General features: G+C 34.5%; 1 protein-coding gene across 4 annotated transcripts in view; it reads left to right on the forward strand.

Annotated features, from left to right (window-relative positions):
• Window positions 1–22,682, forward strand: part of LOC126965649 (protein sickie-like) — a 100,182-nt gene extending 77,500 nt beyond the window's left edge. For all 4 annotated transcript variants that reach the window (XM_050809327.1, XM_050809329.1, XM_050809328.1 and 1 more), the window contains 14 exons: window positions 3,470–3,598; window positions 10,393–10,554; window positions 11,137–11,377; window positions 11,565–11,707; window positions 12,121–12,276; window positions 12,392–12,692; window positions 12,818–13,469; window positions 14,357–14,506; window positions 15,398–15,588; window positions 16,190–16,298; window positions 16,868–17,060; window positions 17,990–18,148; window positions 19,094–19,177; window positions 19,767–22,682. In XM_050809327.1, the coding sequence (XP_050665284.1) occupies window positions 3,470–3,598; window positions 10,393–10,554; window positions 11,137–11,377; window positions 11,565–11,707; window positions 12,121–12,276; window positions 12,392–12,692; window positions 12,818–13,469; window positions 14,357–14,506; window positions 15,398–15,588; window positions 16,190–16,298; window positions 16,868–17,060; window positions 17,990–18,148; window positions 19,094–19,177; window positions 19,767–19,889 (2,793 nt within the window). In that variant the 3' untranslated portion in view covers window positions 19,890–22,682. The remainder of the gene's footprint in view (window positions 1–3,469; window positions 3,599–10,392; window positions 10,555–11,136; window positions 11,378–11,564; window positions 11,708–12,120; window positions 12,277–12,391; window positions 12,693–12,817; window positions 13,470–14,356; window positions 14,507–15,397; window positions 15,589–16,189; window positions 16,299–16,867; window positions 17,061–17,989; window positions 18,149–19,093; window positions 19,178–19,766) is intronic.
• Window positions 22,683–23,386: the final 704 nt, after the last annotated feature.

Raw genomic sequence — 23,386 nt, forward strand, 5'->3', positions numbered from 1 at the left:
ACATTTAAAATTTTATTACTTAAATGACAATAAAGTGTAATCAACACTAATCTAATATATAAAATTCTCGTGTCATGGTGTTAAACTTTGAACTCCTCCGAAACGGCTTGACCGATTCTCATGAAATTTTGAGTGCATATTGGTTAGGTCTGAGAATCGGACAACATCTATTTTTCATCCCCCTAAATGTTAAGGGTGGTCCACACCAATTTTTTTTTTAATTTTTTTGACATTTTTTTAGATTTGTTTGATTATGAGTCAGCATTAAAAAATACATACAACTTCAAATTTTCTTCTTTCTACGATCAACAGTTACTTTTGTAACGCGATTTTAATATCGGCAATACAACGTTTGCTGGGTCAGCTAGTAATATAATATAATCCCGGTAGGTGCAATCATTTATATGATGAATATGGATGTTTGTTTCCGAATCCATATGTATTTATGTATGTTTAAGTAAGTATATTGTATTAAAAATATCGTTGTCCTGTACCCATAGTACAGGCTATGCCTAGTTGGGGCAAGATAATTTGTGTATAAAAAAAAACAACCGACTTCAAAAACTACTATTCCAAAACAATAGATTTAAAATGCACTAAAAAGTTTAAAAATAATTCCGTATTTTTATACAATCTAATTCTAGTTACGATTATTGTTATTTTTGGAATCGGTGTCCTTCCGCCGCGACCCGCTCTCGCTTCTCGCCTCAAGCACATCTCACCTATAACTATGTGTGTAGTTACAAACCTATCTTGGATGACACCGACTCCAAAAATTACATTAATCGTAACTAGAATTAGATTTATTTATTAGATTGTATAAAAATACGCAATTATTTTTGTACATTTTAGTGCATATTATATCTATTGTTATGGAATAGTGTTTTTGAAGTCGGTTGATTTTTTGTTAAAATTTTCTCGATTTTTTGCTTTTTAGTGAATTTGAAGTACTCTAACTAAGAATTTGTCTAAATATGTAGATATACTAAATTTTTCAATGCAGCAGTGAACGTAAGCGCCTAATTGAAGAGTTCCGTTACCTTGCCATTGATTCCGCAATCAGAACCTAACCAATCTCTCGCCAAACTATCTTTGAAGTATATCCTTTACAATAAAAAAAGAATCATAAATTACAATGGAATCATACGCATGGAAGCACCAGCTTTCAAATAAAAAAAGAATTATCAACATCGGTTCACCCACTCGAAAGTTTTGAGGTAACAAACATAAAAAATAAATACCGACGAAATGAGAACCTCCTCCTTTTTTGAAGTCGGTTAAAAAGTGTGTCTATATTATTATCTAGACTAGATTAAAGTCAAAGCGCTTTTGAATATAATTATAAAATGAAACCCGGAAATATATAATCATATTATCAAGTATAAGTATGGCTAGAAACCACACGGCGCATGAGCAAAACAAGTTTGGTCCAAGTAAGTTCACCTAGTTATTATACATACACTTGGTTGAAGTAAAAAGTTGAGTTATTCAGCGGATAGAGCGGTCATTACTTTGAAGTAAGGCGTGTGTTTTCCATTTAAATAGGCTTCACACTTGAGATTATTTCTCTGAATTAATAATATTAACTGTGGACATTTCTAGGAAATACCGACGTAAACAGGATTTATGTTATAAAGTGCTGACTCGACAAACGTTGTTTGGCATATAAATTGAGTACCGCGCCCGCTCATTGTATAAATTGTCAAATGTAATGAAATGTCATTGACTGAATTATTTTTGTTGTGAATATATCTTATATCTACGAGGAATTCTTGTATGTATACAAGAAATGAATCTGAATCTCGGAAATGGCTCCAACGATTTTAAATGAAATTTAGTGTACAGGTAGTTTCGGGGGCAAGAAATCGATCTAGGTTTCAATTTAAAAAAATGTAGTTTTATCCGTATTTTAATGAGAAACAGCTACAATAACATTAGAATCATCATCATCATCAGCCGGAAAACGTCCATTGCTGGACAAAGGCCTCCCCCAAAAATTTCCACGACGATCGGTCCTGCGCTGCCCTCATCCAACGTATTCCGGCGATCTTGACCAGGTCGTCGGTCCATCTTGTAGCATTAGAATACAAAGGTAAATTTCGCCACTATATACAAGACTATAATAGCTGAAATGGAACATTGGGTGATCCGGAAAGCAGAAGGGCCCGGTTCGAATCCAGATGTCCTATTAGTTATTTTTTGTTCAAGTTTTGTACGTTCTTAAAAATCCGAGCAAGGCTCGTCCACATATTTAGGTATTTATAAACAATTTGTTATGTTATTAAAGTGATAAACCTCACTTTTAGGAGTAATACACAAATAAAATTTGAAAAACAATATTTCAAAAAAACAAAATACAAATCAGTCAGAGCACCGGCACGGAACGGAGGTCGTAGGTTCGAGTCCCGAATCATTCATAAAATTTTGTTTTTCAAAAAGGTATTTGTAAGTAAAAAAATATAGGGTCCCTATAAGTAATCACCAACATGTCATATAGTAAAACCTTCTATGAAACACGGTGCATATATACCATAAGTATAAGTATTATTCCGATCGGTTCAGTAGTTCTCGCAGTATAACCGAACGAAAAACCGGCTATCCATTTATGAGTATAGATGACATTGTATAAGATACAAAGAAAGTTTGAAAGAAAGTCTCACTTATATAATATCACTAAAGATTATTTGAAAATGAACATTATTTGCAGTGATGGGGCTTGCATGTGTTATTAAAATAACTAGCAGTTGCCTCCTATAAAGAACCTACATTTTAAATTTCACGTTGGAATAACTATAGTTACAACTTTTCTATACAAACTTTACCCTCCTATTTTACCACCCTTAAAAGGGGACTTCCCAAAATTTATTTTTATTATTTAAAGCATATAACCTTAATATCAATTTTCACGAACTTAAAAAACATAGGACTTTAATACGGTTGGTTACTACCCCCTTAGGGTAGGAGTTTCTCAAATCCGTTTCTTAGCTGACACCTACGTCCGAGAAAACCGTACCTTCCAAATTCCAAGTTTGATGTGATGAGTATCGGTGGATATCTCTATATATTATATATATATACCTATATATATATATAGGTACATATATATATATATATATATATATATATAGATTCATAAGTATAATATTAATTCTGTATTTGAAGAATTCTTGAACCGATTACCAACCCGGATGCCATGATAGTCGTAAATAAATGTAATACTAAAAAAAGTGGAAACGAATTTATTAGTATGGAGAGTTCAGAAGCGTATTTTATTAATTATACTTTATAAATTAAGTTTTTTTGTATTAAAAACAGAATCAAAAGTATTTAGAATAAAAAGATTAAATTTCGTCTTACATCGTTTGTTTATCGATAATTAACCGTTACAAATTACATAAAAGTTTATTCAAAATTTAAAAAATTCTACTATTTTTTATAATTAGTCATATTCAATGTTTATTTCCTTTAGGACTCCGAGCTAACAGATCTCCGGCAAACGATAGAACTTCTTCGTAAGCAGTCCATACAGGCCGGTTTGACCACGGCACACATGCAGTCGATGGGTATTCGAACGGATGGTGTCAACATGTCGGGCCAGGTATGGAAACTTTGCAATATTTTTAAATTATTGAGGCGAAATAGGCAGTTTATCTGCTAAGACATACGTGTTAGAGATGGCCTATGCTCTAAGGAAGAAGAATTGAAGATCACTAAAGGTCCTATTGCACCAACCATTGCATATACCACGATTATAGTATAGCATTTAAATGTATTACGAAATTCAAAAGAATTGTAACATAAACGTTTGTGTGGTAAAGGTTCCTATAACATAAATGACTTTCTTAATGATACCACAATAATTTAACATACTTTACATCTTACAGCAATACTCAGAAAACGCATTTTACAACTTCAATCAATAACATTGTGGCCAATTCTTCATACATTAATTGTAAAGTTCATATTCAAGAAATAAATTGTCATAAATATTGCTTGAATAAATTTAAAATAATAAGTTTTATGCCGCAGCAGCTATCGACGTAAAAGTTCCAGGCAATTGACAACATATTTCTATGGATGCACTTGGTGCAATAACTGGACACTAACCAATTAGTTCTATTTATGTTAGGCTGGATCTACATACAAAGAATAACCGCGAAAGAAACCTGGCCGAAGGTCTCCTTCGCCACAGATTAATTTCGGCTCCATACCTTTCTTTGTTCCAAACGTAAGGCGTTCCACAGACAGAGCTACTTAAGTTAAAGAAACTGACACGGTTAAGTTAAACATTGCCAGTTGCAGTAAAATACAAGCCCAGTTATTGCCGCAGTGATTCTTAATAAACTTTTTAAATCATGATCAAGAACAGCCGCTATGTTTATCGAAGAGGCTGCATTTGGTGTACTTCGATACGTTGAGCAAAATTAGAGCGAGGGACGGGGCGTAAGTGAAATCACTGGAATAATGTGGATTTATATAAAATTATAACCAGTTGCAGAGGCCTGTAAGCAAGTAGTACAAATTTGAGTATTGACTTGTGTAATTTGAAACTCTGATATATATATATGATGACAAACATGGAGTGCAAAGCTGAAAATTATTGTCAATCATCAAAACTTGCAAAGTAGAAATGTCTGTCGAGGTTTTTGTAAGTTATATTATTATGTGAACAGCAAGTTGCAAGTTTCAACAGTTTGTTATTTTTAATTGATATCCCTCACTGGGATTAAATATACAAATATAATTTGAGAGTTGAACCGCAACCTGAGAGTTGAACAAGACATAGGTACGCGTCAGATAGACTCATCACTCGGACGGCTGGCTCAGTTGATGAGAGCGCTCGGACGAACCCGAGAAGCGCGGGTTCAAGTCCTACAGCATCCATAAATTTTGGTACAAATTAAATTTGTGTATAGTTGCGGGTTGCCTATTACCGCAGTACATAGAATTCTAAAGACCAATTAAAAGGGATGTCTGTTGTGGCAACTGCAATCGCTTGGTCTGTTGACGGCCTAAGTTAACCTAAGACCGCCGCATGCTTTTGTTTTTGTCTATCATTCATTTGCTAGTGTGTTCTCAGCTCTAGTTCTATTATCAATGTCCTATATTTCACAAAGTGGGCCAATATAATAACAATGTCACAAAGACGACACGTCACCTGTTTCGAGGGTATTTACCCTCATCGTTCCAAACCACACACTCAATTAACTGACGGTCCGTGATTAAATTAGCCGCCATATTTAGGTCGAGTACACGATTATCAGTCATTACGCAACACATCGTTAGACAGTTCCAGAACGTAAATGAGATCATGTCTCTAATTGACTTAATAAATATGTCCCTACACAAAATAAACCTGTTATAAGTTTACTTTTTGAAGTTATACTTCTTTAGGCGCGTTATGAAAGCATGATGAGAGTGAAATTTTAAGATGCGCGCGCATCACTGTAACACAATAGTAACAGGGTGAAGTTGGTTCCTAAGATTTTCTGACGTTTGACTCATTCGTTATTAAATTTAAACTTCTTTAGGCGCTTTATGAAAAAATGATGAGAGTGAAGATTTAAGATGCGCGCGCATCGCTGTAACATAATAGTAACAGGGTGAAGTTGGTTCCTAAAACTTTCTGACGCTTGCGTCATTCGTTATTGAAGTTATACTTCTTTAAGCGCTTTATGAAATAATGATAAGAGTGAAATTTTAAGATGCGCGCGCATCACTGTAGCACAAAAGTAACAGGGTGAAGTTGGTTCCTAAGATTTTCTGACGTTTGAGTCATTCGTTATTGAAGTTATACTTCTTTAAGCGCTTAATGAAATAATGATTAGAGTGAAATTTTAAGATGCGCGCGCATCACTGTAGCACAAAAGTAACAGGGTGAAGTTGGTTCCTAAGATTTTCTGACGTTTGAGTCATTCGTTATTGAAGTTATACTTCTTTAAGCGCTTAATGAAATAATGATTAGAGTGAAATTTTAAGATGCGCGCGCATCACTGTAACACAAAAGTAACAGGTTGAAGTTAGTTCCTAAAATTTTCTGATGCTTGCGTCATTCGTTATTTTAAATAGAAATATGGAACTGGCGTTCCAGAACTGCTGATGGGGGCATGGGCTGGGCATGTAAGTTGGACGCACACAGCTCGATGGGCACAGGTCGTCACGCATAGGGTACAGGCAAAGACGTCGAGACAGACCTTGTTGGAACTGGCACAGGACCGAGATAAATGAAGTAAAGAAGGGGACGCCTTTGCCCAGCAGTGTGATCCGATAGGGTACTAAAGGAAATAAGTTTAGCGTGTGTATCTGTTTGTGGCATACGATGCCAAATAGATGGACAGCTCGGCTATTATAGACTGTTATATTAGTTGAGAGTCTTTAATATTTTTTTTATGAAAACAAGGGACGCGATGAGCAGGGCGTTCAGCTGATGGTAATACGCCCTGCCGATTAGAATGTAGTGCTGCTCAGGATTATTGAGAAACCCAAAAATTCTGAGCGGCACTACAACTGCGCTTGTCACCTTGTGACATAAAATAAAATGTCAAGTCTCATTTGCCCAGTAACTACACTAGCTACAGTGCCCTTCGGACCGAAACACAGTAATGCTTACACATTACTGCTTCATTATTTTAAATATATAAAATATATTTAATTCTTAGATAATTTATTAACAGGTCATGTTTAATAATTTAGTGTGAAAGACTACTACGTCTTACACTCAGTTTTTTGATGAAAATAGAGGCTAACAGTTCACCACAAATTTTTCAACGTAGCCTAACCAACGTAACCTAGATGTATAAACTATCTAATTATAACAAAATTTAAGTATAATGTGTAAATCCGGTGAAAGTCTCAGAGTGACGAGCGCATTGCGATCTGACAGGGGTCGTATGGCTTTAAGTTTAGCCTTTAGTGGCCTCTGTTAGAGTCCATCCCATCATTGCGCGTTTCTTCCTAAATTAATTAAATTTATAATATTTCTGTTAATATACAAGCTGCAAGACCAGTCCATTGGCGGATATAAGCATTGAAAGCTTTCACACACCGGAAACTCGAATCATACGATCAATTAAACATTTAACATTGCAATTATTTTGAGCACGTGAGATCAAGATTGGATCTTAGTATTGTAACAGTACAGTAACCAAAACAAATAACTTGCCTGAAGGCAACATGCTCAGATAGAGTAGCATGTTGGGTCTATATATTTATTGGACCGTTAGATGTAATTATGCAATTACAGAGTTCGTTTAACTTACTAATAACAATTTAATCGATTTTACAGTCTTTAAAATTGTTACTATGTTGTAACATGTTTCGTACATGAATTCATGTAGGTATAATTCGAACAAAACAAATCAATTTTATATCACTTTATTTAACCACGGGCTAGTAAAAAAGAAGGATTCCGCGCCGTCATATAGCAAGTGAAGCACCTTTTTGCTAGTGTGTGGGCGGTTACGGGGTATACCAATTACATAATATCTATAATAATTCTCCTTTAAATAATCATATATCCACAAATACTTTTATATTATCGCTTTTACACTTTTTCACAACGCACGACGGCATTTTTAAAATATTTTATTGCGACTCAAACTGATCTCTCACACGATGTCAGATCTCATAATCGCGGCCGATCTACTTGTATTAGAGTAAGTGTATGCGTGAGGCTATGTATTTACACGTTTACCGGCTTGTTTTGGTGCCTCACTGTTATGTAAGGTGACGCGGAGTCCTTATATTTTTACTCGTCTGTGTATTTAACTAGATTCTAAGTCAAGGAAATGACATTTTGAATGTCAGATATTTTTAATTCTTACCAGTTACCATAGTTGACATATAGATAGTGGTTTATTGTTAAGACATAAATAACGGGATCACTCGGAAATACGTTATATTTAAGTATTTAATTTTTACTTTAAACATTTGACAATACCAAGTCTGTCTGGGCAGCTAGATATATAATATAACTATGATGTTATATATTATATATTACCGCAGTCGCTCGCCGTACCGCTTCGCTGAGGCGTATATTTGAGCGAAGCGAGGTAAACTAAGTCTGTGCACAAAATCAATACAAAAATAATCAAACAAGATTAGATCAATCGGCTGAATCTAATATATAAAATTCTCATGTCGCGGTGTTTGTAGTTAAACTCCTTCGAAACGGCTTGACCGATTCTCATGAAATTTTGAGTGCATATTGGGTAGGTCTGAGAATCGGACAACATCTATTTTTCATCCCCCTAAATGTTAAGGGTGGTCCACGCCAATTTTTTTGACATTTTTTTTAATTTGTTTGATTATGAATAGGCATTAAAAATACATATACCACTTCAAATTTTCACCCATCTACGATCAACAGTTACTTGTGTATCGCGATTTTAATATCCGCAATACAACGTTTGCTGGGTCAGCTAGTTTTTAAATAAATATAAATAGCGCGTGCTAATTTAGAATAATTTTAATCATAATAATTGAATCAAGTCTATATTCAAAATTCTGTCTCGTCAATAACCTAGAAAATTTTGAATGCTTTCTATGAGTTCAAAAATTTTTAAAATTGGTCCAGAAATGACCGAAAAACAATTTAAGACAGAAATCAAATGGGAGTTCCGCTCAGGTTCGCTCAATAAATATATATCTAATATAACAGATAATACGCAAGTCTATCTTTTCAAAATTTATCACTTTAATAGCCTACATTTGGATGTGGCTGAAGGTAACATCGACTTTACCATGGAGGTGTCCTAAAGGAGTTTTTTATACATATTCACAATGAAACTTTAGAGAAATCGAATGAGAACGGTCTGGAAGTAATTGAATTAATAACCTTCTTTAATGTGATTCCGAGTAAATAATTTAATATCGCACTTAACTTTTAATACCTATTGTTTCAAGTTTAACAATTTTGTGAGTCTGCTTAAATGTATACCTAAAGTGAATCTCTAAATATATTTAATGAAATCTTTTCAACTTTTGAATTTATTATTTGTTTTCGTTAAGAGTGTGACTAGGCTTCTTTGCACAGGCCTAAGACTTCTTTAAGAATATACACTTTGAATAAATCGACAGCCAACGAATTTAACAAACCTAAAATTGCCAGTAGAATAATATTTCCAGAAAACTATCGATTTGTCGTACTAAATGGTAGTGATATAAATAAAATAACCGCGAAATACTTTAAGTTTATCACTATTGAGGAACGGTTGAAATAGCTGTTCGCTATTGGTTCAGAATTCATACTATATTGCGTGTGATCAATGAAGGTTCTCATTTCATATTCAACAGATACTGTCGATGACCCTCAAGTGAATAGATGTCGTCTTGAGGCCATACAACTTGAAAGTTGGACTATTGGAGCGATTATTGTAATGAGGTCTATCAGTCTACCAATATTTAACATAACTTTCATTATAAATTATGAGTTTAGTAAATACGTAAACGTTCTGCACGTCATTGCATAGAAATAACAAGAAATGGTCAAAGCAATGATATTATATGCCTTACTTATTATAAGGCACTTGATCCACCGCCGACCAGAAAGCGATTAACTATCAACTATTTTCACGCTCAAGAAATAACAGATATAAATCCAGTGCAAAAAATGAAGCGATTGTTCACACTCCTGGCGAGGTTTATCGCAGCGACAAGAGCTCTCAAAGATAATACTGAGCGATGCTCGCTTGGCGGTTAACTACTACAGTGCGAGTAATCGCCCGTCAATCTCTTACACTCGCAATGTACCCCAACGATAAAACTATCGAAACTACACTCGCTTCTAACTGTAATCGATTCTCATTTATCACCGGTGATGGGAATAATTAAATAAAACAGTAAATAAAAATACAAGTTCATAAATCAGAACAATGATTTACACCGAATATTCTAACTATGGTCTAGCACACTGATAAAAGAATCAACAAAGATATATCTTAAATGCTACGCATACAGTTATTAAATCAAAATTTTTCATTAAAGGCTCTTCTGTGAATCTCATTACTAATCTGCGTTCTAATTATAATCTAGTGAATAGACTGACGCCAAAAAAGGATTCTATAGTGTTCGCGATTAATTCTTATTATTCTTATATTTGGTTCGTGTAGTGCAAATGTCGTGTGTAAGAAGTAGAATTGGAGTGTATGAATGTATTTGACAGTTAGTTGAAGGATCAATTATAACTGACACAGTGAATGACGAAGTAATTATTTGAGCAATATGATTGGTCCAGTGTATGGATCGATATAATAAATATAATAAAATGCCTTACGCTAAAAGTAAGGTAGGGTCGACGATAACAAGTCTGGCGTCTTATGGCAATCAATTTTGAAAAAAATCTTACAATCTTCTAGAATCGTAGTTAACTAATATTTAACATTTTGTCTTTAGGAATCTACTATTACAACTCAACAGTCATCTCCTCAACGGATCGCGCAAACTGGCAATGGTGCAATTACAAGACACCTATCCACAGACAGTGTCTCCAGTATAAACAGCCTTAGTAGTGGGTCATCAGCTCCACACGACAAGAAACACAAGAAAAAAGGATGGGTGAGTGAAAACACGCTTTTAAGTAGCTTGTTTGGTGTTCATGAATATTGTTTGAGTAATAATTAAAGCGAAAGTAAAAGATGGCATACAATAGCAGTAAAGTCGGCATGTAGTGCAAGTTGATTCTACCGATGATCAAGTCATCTCCGATCGGCTTGATTCTTTGGCATTGCGTAGAGATGTGGGTTCTCTCTGCATCCTGTACCGCATCCATCACAAGGAGTGCTCACAGGAGCTGTTCGGGTTGATTCCAGCAGCCGAATTCCACCACCGGACATTACGTGCAAAGTACCACCCGCATCACGTTGGCATTCCACAATCGCGCATTTTGCTAGAAATTTCTTGCCTCGTACAGTTTTCCCGGACAGACTTAGGGAGCTTCAAGAAAAAAGCATACCTTAAAGGCCAGCAACGCATTAATTTTTGGCACCTGTTGTTACGGATGTCCATGGGCAGTTGCCTCACCTCTCTCCACCCCGTGAGCCCCTTGCCAGTTAGTCCCCTCTTATTTAAAAAATAAATCGAAAAGTATAACATGAATAAATTACAGCAAATATGAAATATACTTTTATAATATTACAGTTACGGTCCTCATTCACAAAAGCGTTCTCACGGAACGCGAAGATATCAAAAACTGCAAAACATTCATCACTGGGACAGCTATCCTCACAAGACAGCTCATCGGGTTCCCACCACTATGACGACCCACATACAATCAGAGAAGGCAGTAATGAAAACAGTCTAGAACATTCTCACGAAGCTATTGACAACTCCAAAGACAAGACAACGGGCCCTGCGGCTAAATCCGAAGAGCAAACCAAAGGTAACCGATTACGATGACCTTAGATTTAATAGTTATGCCATATTTGAATCCGGTGAAAGTGTTAACATAACATACCTTCACTCCATCTTAATTTGGACAATAATGGAGGAATATTCAACAAAGAAACTACTTTCGAATACTTATTACCTAATTTGTAATTCAATGCTTATTTTATGAATGTTTACAGAAAAACCAGATCAATCCGGATTAGTAGACGAATTAAAAAGACAACTACGAGAAAAGGACTTAGTTCTAACAGATATCAGACTGGAAGCACTCAGTTCTGCACATCAGCTTGAAAGTCTTAAAGATACTGTGATAAAGATGAGGGTGAGTTAATTATCTTATTAAATAAGACGGATGTTTTACCAGTGGGTGGCTCGTTTGTATAGTATGCCGGCTATATTATGGGTACCACAACGGCGCCTATTTATGCAGTGAAGCAGTAATGTGTAAACATTATTGTATTTCGGTCTGAAGGGCGCCGTAGCTAGTAAAATTACTGTGTAAATGAAACTTAACATCTTATGTCTCAAAGTGACAAGCGCAATTGTAGTGTCGCTCAGAATTTTTGGGTTTTTCAAGAATCCTGAGCGGCACTGCATTGTAATAATAGTAATAAAATGGCAGGGCGTATTAATTACCATCAGCTGAACATCCTGCTCGTCTCGTCCTTTATGAAAATAATAAAATGTTATGGATTGTAAAACGATAATGATGATGATTTTTTAATGATATTTTAGAACGAGATGTTGAACTTAAAGCAAAATAACGAGAGGCTGCAAAGACTAGTTACTTCAAGGTCGTTGGCGGGAAGTCAAAGTTCATTGGGTACTGGTGGCTCTGCAGTTGAAGATCCAAGAAGGTTTAGTCTTGCTGATCAAGCAACAATGCACCAGGTAAGTTATCGATAATATTATCTTTTGTACAAACAATTGGAAAATTTATCTATTATTATTTTATTTCATAATATTGCAACTGAATTGGATAATGTATATAACTTTATTATTTTAGGCGACCTTAGATATGCACTCACAACCTTTAGAATTAGACTTCAACTGTCTGACATCGACACCACCTAGGGATAAAAAGGGATCACCGAAATCGACGATAATGGAACCTTTATATGGCAATAAAACCACGTGTGAATTAAACGAAAACAACGAAGCGATACTTGGAATGAACGGTGCTAATGATATATTTACTAATGGAATGAATTCCGGCGAACGATTGAGCGGTGACTACGATATCAATAGTGTACTTCCTCCACCCAAGAGTCGAGAATTAGCAATTGGAGAAAGCTATTCCGATATTGGTAAGACGATTTTCTAAACAAATAAACCTTTCAAAAGTTGCAATGTAATTATTAATGGCAGAGAATTAAAAAAGGTTACTGATGAAAGAATGTTGTGTTATAAAATATAGTTAACTTATTTTCAGGAGTTGCTGATAGTCAAGGTGATACGACGGATGGAAAGAAAATAGCGATAGCTGTATATTTAGGACAACCCGAGACATTCCAAAGATATTTCGAAGAAGTACAAGACACAATTACTGAATCGGAGCGTATATTTTATGCAAAACAATCTGCAAGTGCTTACAATAATCATTTCGAAAAACAACCAAGCTTCGATTCACCTCGAATTTCACAAAACCACAGCCCTGAAATAGAAACACAAGAATACCCCCACATTAACAAATCGAACACGAACAGCCTTAAAAGTAATAAATCTACACATAGTAGTTCGTATAAACATGTATATAATTGTGATTCGACAATAAATTGCAACGAGTTTACTATAGCATACACATATATATCGGGTAAGACAACGTGGCAGAATTTAGATTATATTGTAAGGAAAACATTCAAAGATTATCTGTCGCGAATTGATCCCGGAACGAATCTAGGCCTGAATACAGATTCAATAACTTCGTACCATTTGGGAGAAGCAACTCGAGGTCCTGAAATTGGATTTCCAGAACTACTTCCTTGTGGCTACATTATTGGAACTGTTAATACTTTGTATATATGTTTGCAAGGAGTTGGAAGTTTAGCGTTTGACAGCCTAATACCAAAAAATATTGTTTATAGGTAAGTAACTTTAATCTTAATCTATATCATTATCTTATATATAAAATTCTCGTGTCACAATGTTCGTTCCCGTACTCCTCCAAAACGGCTTGACCGATTCTCATGAAATTTTGTGAGCATATTGAGTAGGTCTGAGAATCGGCCAAAATCTATTTTTCATACCCCTAAATGTTAAGGGTGGTCCACACGAATTTTTTTTAATTTAATTTGAATTTTTTTTTAATTTGTTTGATTATAAGTCAGCATTAAAAAATTCAACTTCAAATTTTCACCCATCTACGATCAACAGTTACTTTTGTATCGCGATTTTAATATCGGCAATACAACGTTTGCTGGGTCAGCTAGTATATATATAAAAATAGAGGTGTGTCCCTATGCAGCTAAAACTGCACATCACATACGCATAGTGCTTGTATATCGCATTAGGTATAAGGGTCCCATCGTGCACTATTGTAGTTGAAGGTGTGTCTATAAGGGTGTAGAAGGGTGTGCAAGAACATGTGATTTCTAAAAATGTGTGATTATCATTAATCTAAAATGATTTGGAATGTTCTAAAAATTCTGGAATGATCTAGAGATTTCTAGAATTATTTGGAAACTTTTCCAATGTAGGCCTCTATTCTAATCAAATGAAAATGTTTTAGAAAATTTTAGAATTATCTAGAAATTATTTTATACGAAAAAATTGTGATGTAAGTTGTGATAGATTATTAGCATTGACAAACTATACAATCAAAAATGACCCAGTGAAGCGGGTATTCATAGCTAGTTTGTAAATAAAGATTCTTGAAGTTGAAGTGAAATATTGTCAGAATAATAATATTATGTTTGATTCCAAGACAAAGATGTGATTGAAATGTAATCGACCAATGCTAATTTATTTGCAGATATGTTTCACTTTTATCGGAACACCGAAGAGTGATTCTCTGCGGACCCAGCGGAACGGGAAAATCGTATTTAGCTGCGAAATTGGCTGAATTTTACGTGCAACGCACGCAGAGGAGAGGAAATCCTGCCGAAGCTGTAGCTAATTTCAAGTAGGTTATATATTATATAATTATATATCTTTTAAGAATTTCAACACATGTAATAATAAAAAGTAGGTTAGTTCTGCTTATTAACACGATTTCTTTCATTGTAATTACAGCTGAATTAAACAGTTCTTGTTTAAAATATGTCTATATAAATACATTTACTGATTATTTCACTATATGGGTCATTTTGGGTTCGAATCCCGGTAGGTGCAAACATTTATTATATGATGAATATGGATGTTTCTTTCCGAGTCATGCATGTTTATATGTATTTTTAAGTAAATATATTTTATTAAATATATCGTTGTCTTGCACCTATAGCACAGGCAATGCCTAGTTTGGGGCAAGATAATTTGTGTGAAACTTAGAGTTAAGTTAAGTTAATATATTATTATTATTATTTTAGTAAATAATTTAATATTTAAATACTACTTACTAGTTTTTTATTACATTTAAATTGTGTAATCTAATCCTTTATGTTATTAATAAGTGCGTAAAAAATATTTCTAATCTCTAAAGATACCCAAAATAGAACGCGTACATAATGTCTCTGTTTGTGATCTAGAGACGACAGTAATACTGGCTGAGATATTAAAAAAAAACAGTCATAGTTAATTAACTAAGAGGAAGATGATTAAATGAATAATGAAATGAAGGAGTTCGGAACTATCTGCATCCTACAACAAAACTGTGGAATGAGATTCCTTGTGGGGTGTTTCCGGGACGATACGACATTAGTACTATCAAAAATAGCGCGTATACCTTTCTTAAAGGCTGGCAACGCTCCTGGATTCCTCTGGAGTTGCAGAAGGGCCGAGGTGATCACTTATCATATGTATGCTCGTTTTATCTCCTCTTTCATAAAAAAAATGTTAATCTGGCTAATTTGTTCAGCGTGGATCGTAAGTCTTGCAACGAGCTGCGCGCATACCTCGCAAACATCGCGGAACAATGCGGGGCGGCTGGTGAAGATGCGGCTTTACCTTCTGTTGTAGTATTGGACAATCTCCAGCACGCTTCAGCTCTAGGTGACGCCTTCGCCGGACTACTGCCCCCTGATAATAGAAACATGCCCGTCATTATTGGTGAGTAATAAAACACAAAACGCATAATGATTGAGGACATTATTAATGTTATTGATACATGGCCTACTTTTAGTCATCATTTGTTTGTTTGTAATGAATAATTTATATCGAAGCACCTATATTCATAAAAGTTGCCAAACGCACAGATGCCAAACTATCGTAATATTAATTACAATATACGATATATGTTTTGATGAATGTAAAAGAATTGTTGAAAAACGTTTGTGGGATAAAAGGTCATTAAATGATTATAAAGCCTATGGAAACTCTTCGTGAATGGAGGAATTGTTAACTTATTGAATATTATAATAGTTAATTTATGAAGTACCTCCATATTACTAAATATATATCACGGGGTGCAATTTTTATGTTTAAAATAACCTGCTTACTTTCTTCTCCGGTCTAAGGCATTTCTTTTCGAATGGGGCCTTTTAATGAGCCCCCGATATTTAGTCGCAAGTCACACGTTGACTTCAATTCGTGAGGATGGTGAACACCAAAATATCAGAAATAAATAGAAAGCCCACAAGGAGGATATATATAAGTAAGATGTATTTAAGGTGCAGTCTCTAATATTTTTTTTTTAATATCTTCATTTTAGGCACAATGTCCCAAGCGACGTGCAACACCACTAATCTTCAGCTGCATCACAACTTTAGGTGGCTTCTTACTGCTAATCATATGGAACCCGTAAAAGGATTTCTTGCCAGGTAAGTTAATCTATTCTTTCAATAATTTTTGAAGTTATACTTCTTTAGACGAAATTTTAAGCGCGCGCATCACATAAATAACAGAGTAAATTGGTTCGTAAAATTTTCTGACGTTTGCGACATTCGTTATTTTTTTTTTGTTTCTTTGTCCATTATTAGGATAGGCAAAGGGTTCAAGACCGTACAGCCGTATTCGTTATTTAATAATTAATTGTCAAAGCTACCGTTGCAAGATTTTTACAATATTGTACTTTCTACAATCGTAGAATAGCGCGAGGAATAAATAATTTTAAGGATTTTGCTTTGTGAGGCCAAAGAAGTATAACTTCTTGCGTGTATACATAAGTACATACACACTTTTTGTTTAATTAAGAAGCTGTAATCTTATAACTTACTTACTTCGAGAACTTCGGAGAAAACATACGTCATGTTGAACTTTTTTCTTATGACCTAAGTATTCTGTAAATATTTTTCTTCTCAAGAAAATATTGGACAAGATTAGCGATATATATCTTCTCTTTTCTTCTTCTCATACAATTTAATTATATTTATGTTTATATTTTTTGAAGGTACCTACGACGAAAATTATTTTCACTGGAATTGCGGTTGGGTCGCCGTGAACCAGCATTGGCAGCGGTGCTTGAGTGGCTACCTGGAGTATGGTCCACTCTTAACGCTTTTCTGGAAGCCCACTCCTCGAGTGACGTCACCGTCGGACCAAGGCTCTTCCTTGCCTGCCCTATGGATCTAGAAGCTAGCCAGGTAAGAAATAAAATGTTACGTCTTTGAAGTTTGGTAGTAAATAAAGGTGAGGTTGAGGAGGTAAAGATTGTCAAGATCAACTAAAGAATAGCCTAAAACGAGTTACGTTGATTTTTTTTTTCATTTTTATAATATCACTAAAATTTCTTCGGGCTATTATGCGATAATAAGGTTAAGTATCTTCTAGGTTTTTTCTATTGTACGAAAGAACCCCACCATTGTAGCTATTGCATATGCAACATTGTTCTTGGATGGCTACTATAATAGTAGTATGGCTGAAGTCACGTATCAAACTGTGATAAATTTGCTAGTTTTGCTCCATTTCTGGGGTTTCCTTATTTGTGTCGTTGTCCATCTCTATTAACACTTCGTCCGAAAGACATCCACTACTGGACAAAGATCTCTGATTGGTCCTGCTCTATGCCTGTGGTGTCGCACTAGAATACCACCATCCCATCTCCTCCCGTGGGTGTCGTTAGAGGCAACTAACGGAGGGATACAAAGAACGAATGATCATCGCCAATCCGCCTGTCAACCGTGGCCAATACGGAATAAAAAAAACAGGATTAACACCTTCATTTTTTCTCTATGATTCCACCTTCGTATGGATGTGTGGCGTTCGCCCACAGTGCAGTTTTCAAGGACCTATCATCCACGTACAACAAAGCTGTAGAATGAGCTTCCTTGTGCGGTGTTTCCGAGACAATACGACATGGGTACCTTCAAAAGCGCGTACACCTTCCTTAAAGGCTGTCAACATCCAGTGATTCCTCTAGTGTTGCTAGAGAATGTAGGCGGCGGTGATCACTTAACACCAGGTGACCCGTACGCTCGTTTGACCTTCTCTTCCATAAAAAAATAACACTGTAAGGCGAAAATGGTGTATATTGTGACGTTAATAATTTATTCGTTATATAATATACCAACAGGCGTGGTTCGCGGATGTGTGGAACTACAGCATAGTGCCGTACGCGGCGGAGGCTGTTCGGGAAGGCGTGGCGCTGTATGGACGCCGTCGCCACGCGGCACTAGATCCCCTCCAACACGTCAAATCCTCTTACCCGTGGCGAGAGCCCAATCATTCACATGTAAGTTATACCGTTTTACCAGTAGAAGGCTAATTTGCACAGGATACCGGCTGTTTATGGGTACCACAACGGCACCTGTTTCTGCCGTGAAGCAGTAATGTGTAAGCATTATTGTGCTTCGGTCTGAACGGCGCCGAACCTAGTGAAATTACTGGGCAAATGAGACCTAACATCTTATGTTTCAAGGTGACGAGAGCAATTGTAGTGCCCCTCAGAATTTTTGAGTTTTTGAAGAATCCTAAGCGGCACTGCAATATAATAGTCAGGGCGTATCAATTACCATCAACTGAACGTCCTGCTCGTCTCGTCCCATATTAACTAAAAAAAACGTGTTATATATAAAATTGCGCTTACACATTTCTGTCGTTTCTTACAATACGTTTTATTTGCGAAAAATCTTCTCTGAATCAGACTAAAAGGTATCAAATTTTGTTCCACGATTAGTTGAATAAAAGATATAGTAGAGATATTAGCTAAATTGTGCTATTCAGATATATGTACAATGTAGTTTAATTATCTATAAGTATATTATATTTATAATAGATTTCCACCTATATCTACATCACGATATCACCGGAACTTGAAATTTGGTAGGAATATTCCATACCTGTTTTCCTAAAGACAATCCAAACTAATTTTAAAAAACATACAGTGTAGCAAAACCAACATTAATTTTATAATCTAAGCGTAATACAATTGAATTTTATTTATTTATTCAAGGTCTTCCAACATAGAATACCTACACATGTCAATTCTAAAATTATAACACGAACTCATACCACGTGATTCGTGAATAAAAACAGTATTTAACACATATAAAATTCCAATAGAAGATTGATTCGTTCCTGTGTGTTTATTGTGTATGCATGTGTGTGTTAATTTTTAATTGTAGTCATTTAAAACTTTGATGTAATAGGTAAAACATGAAAGTAATTTTTTTTACAGACACTTAGGCCAATAACCGTCGAAGATATGAATATCGAAGAAGGAAGTCAAGATCCTGGCGCCAATAACAATCAAGACCCACTGGTAAGGAAACTCAATACCGACTTATGTAGAGAGTTCTAGAAATAGATACAGATATACCTACATTATGTAATATATTTTTTACTTGGATGATGGAAATATTGTGCTTATCTTTTCGGTTATTACCTAATTCTTAATAGTAGGTAGGTATGGTAAATTTAATCATAATTTTTTTTAATATGTATAGGAAGAATTGAAATTTATTTCCAATAATGTTATTTTTACTTATAAATAATGCAAAACACATATTCGGCTTCACACATAAACTTGGTATAAATTTATAACTAAGAATAAACCAAGAATATGCAAAATGTTCACTATATCGCTGAGAACACTGCCAGTACAATGATAGTTCTGAATTTTTCCGAATGTGAAGCAACCTTGCAAATAAACGCGGGAACCGTCCGAGTAAACCAATCGTAAACAAAATGTCTGTAAACATATTGCATATATGTACATGGTTTATTTTCAAGTATATCTTTATACCAAGTTTATTTGTAAAGCCGATTGTATTTAGTTTACCTACATGTTTGAAACTGTCGTTGATAAAAGACAAGCATACCAAGTAATCTAATCTCATTTCATTTTACAGTTAAACATGTTAATGAGACTACAAGAAGCTGCAAACTACAGTGGAAACCAAAGTCAAGACTCGGACAACGCGAGCATGGATTCGAATCTCACCCACGATAGCTCAATGGGCAATGAACTATAACACATATGTGTTAGATAGAGATGACGCTACGATATATACAATATATACCAACATTAGCCTTGAAATTCAATAAATTTGAATGATAACAACATTTATTTTCAGCATACCTAAACTCTCGAATTTAACTTCTTATATGATTTTTTGGCCGATTTTGTACCAAGCATAAAATTTGGCATCAAGCACATACTCACGGAAAGTATCCTACTTAATAAACTAAAGGGAACTGATACCTCACGCACCGAAAGATAAACAAATTATTGATTAATTTAATATACTGTAGATTAGACCTTTGTATAAACACAATATGACTTGTGAGACACTTACCTGCGTTCTTAAGGGGGTATTCTTCTTTCCATAACATTCTTGTTCCAATTATGTAATAAAATTTGGTACTTACTTAATTTTTTAACACATCGCACTGCTAGTTAAGCGCAATCTCCGACAGGTCCGTGTGTTCGCCTCCCCGCTTACTACTTCCGCGCCCCGCGTCTATTCTTGTCTATGCGTTGCGTAAATAACAACAGTTATCGCGCGAGTTGAATACAGTCCCAGTCCCTACTTCCACACTGTCCGCACGCCTACAGTGTAGTGCTGTGCCGTAGTCGTCGCTCACTTGTTTTTTTTATAATAGACTGATCCGAGTCCATCAGGTGCCTTTCCAAAAAATAGAGTTTATATTCACCCAAGCACGAAAAATGGCGAAAATGTTTTAGACATATATGTTGAAGGCAGGATAAATTGAGATGTAAGTCTAATGTTAAAATGATATTTTTTTTTTTAATTTTGTGTAAGTATAATGGTAAACTTGAAGCATTGTATAAATTTATCGACACACTCATTCAACTTGTGCGTTATCTGTAACTACGGTTAATTTAACTGAGAAATCAATTAATATTTTAATGCTATTTTTCTTCTTCATATATGATCGCCAAGTATCACGGGCCCTATCGTTAGTAACTCACCAGTCATGCCGTATATCTTAGTTTTCACTAACGTAAAACAGTTCCTTATTAACAGGAACAAACTACATTAGGTCTAACGACAAAGTTTTATTATGAGTATTTAAGTATTAAATCAAAAATATCTTTTTTATAACTCGGCAACATTAAAATGTGACATTAATTATTCCGTTGATGATTTTGTTTCGGTATTTTGTTAGTGACTAGTGTTGTGATTGGTTTGGTGACAATATTATAAGGTAAAAACGACGAGTTAATTTTTTAAAATAGGTCTATGCTATTTAAATACACTGCTTCTTATTTTCGTCATTATCAAAATAGTAAGCAGATTTACCTATCCATATAATAGGGATAAGTTCTTGAGTTTCTCAATGTGCATTTAATTACAAAAGTTAACTATTATAAGTATGTATTAAGCCAAATATTTGCCATATATGTACATTTTTATATTTATTTATCTATCGTTAGCTTTGTTTAGTATTATTTTAAGTATATTTCTGATATTACAGAATAATTATCGCTTTAAGTTTAAAGGAAAGGAATTGCTCTGCATATTTGTGAGTCCTGGCAAATATTTAATGCGTGAGTAGCAGCCTTTCTCCTTCTACGATTCGTTGCAATTTGACAATATTTTTTTAACATACTTGTTAAAAAGTTATTACTAAACAACTGTCATGTTTTGATTTGTGAAAATTACTCTACTGCAGTGCCTAAGGCTATAGTACGTTTATAGAGCAGACGGAAAAATGGACAATGACACACAATATTAAGTTGCGAAAAAAAACTGTACACATTGCTTACTATAAGTTTATTTGTATGGTCAAAAATGAATAATAAGATACTTATTCGGAATTTAAAAAATTAAGAATTATTATTACCTATTATGTATTGTTCTAGTGCCAATACGTTTAAGTCTAACTATATTGATAAAAAAACTGTTATACGGTGCTTCTAGAGGATCTTCAGCACATGCAATCTCTTTTTACTTGGTATTGGGGCACTTGTTTACACCGCTTCTTAGTACCTATATTGCATGGAGATCTAAAGAAAGCGATATGTCAGCGTAGCGAAACTCGCTAGTAAACGTGCAGTCATTGATAGATTGACAGATGACAGCTATAATCTTGTAAAAGACGGAGATATCCGAGCTTCACTACGTTTTAAGCAACTGTTCGCTTTCAAACTTAGACGGATTATATATCGCCGCCATATTATTGTAATTAGTATTTCAAACTTATGTCAAATCACTGCACGTTTCATTCTAAACGAAATTTTAATTTTTACGCAGGCACTTATTACGTAGTATTTCCATCCTCTTTGCAATATGTATCCTTTTCAATACGAAAAAGGTTTGTAATTGTCTGTTTTTCCAGTCTAGTCTAGAAATGTACGTAGATATATATTATATCTTTACATATTTTCAATTTTTAACGAAGTATACAGACAGCGTATGAAACAATGCTATTTATAAGCATTGAAGCTTTTACTATTGTTATATTTTTCAATGTTAGGATATTGACACATTTGTATAACTACCTAAAATGTAATATATAATTATTATTATGAAAATGTAATTTTTATACCATTTTCATATAAAACTCATGTACCTACCTACCTACTTTAAAGTTATTTGTAAATAGTATATTAAGTTCTTAATATTATTTTTCTCTATATGACTCACTAACTGCTATTATGTCATATATCTATACCTAAGTTCTGTATAGAGATGTAACAATAATAAGTTTATGTGTTCGGTATGGATTGACTTGTGTGCATAAAAACGTGATATCTCCAATCTATGCTTTATTATTGTGAAAATAAACATTGAATATATTATTGTTGTTATTTATTACTTTTCATAATGATATGTTATTAGCTGATACAAATAATATAATAATATTAACACACTCTTACACAAATTATCTTGCCCCAAACTAGGAACAACCTGTACTTATGGGTGCAAGATAGGGTTGCCAATCCTACTATATAATATAGTATCCTACTATTTAAATATATAGGTAGCTACTATTATTTCTTTAAATATAATATAGCAGGTGAAACTTCTTTATTTTATCATATTTTCAATGATGAACAAAGTGGAAAGATGAGCGCAATCTTATCAACTTAAAATTGGATTGTAATGATAGTTATGAAGGGTTCCTTAAAAATAAAGAACCTATCAATAAAAGGCCAAAGCACTAAAAAATATCATAGAATTGATTACAATATCTTTTTCCTATATTCAGTATAAAAACAGTTGGCAGCCCTAGTGCAAGACAACGATTTATTCGATACAATATATTTTTCAAACATACATAATCATGTGATCAATCATATAGGTATTAATGAACACGGGGCTACTAACATTGTGATTTAATTACGTAGAGGTAACATACGTTTGGAGAAGTGGTACATTGACACATACCTACAGATTTATGAGTTTTATTAGATCGGGGACAAATAGGGTGTAATAAGTAAATCAAGGAAATGTCTCTGTTTTTTTTTTTTAAGGAAAAGGAGGACAAACGAGCTTACGTG

The sequence above is a fragment of the Leptidea sinapis genome, chromosome 8 (genome assembly GCF_905404315.1).
Source record: "Leptidea sinapis chromosome 8, ilLepSina1.1, whole genome shotgun sequence".
Taxonomy (NCBI): Eukaryota; Metazoa; Arthropoda; class Insecta; order Lepidoptera; family Pieridae; genus Leptidea; species Leptidea sinapis.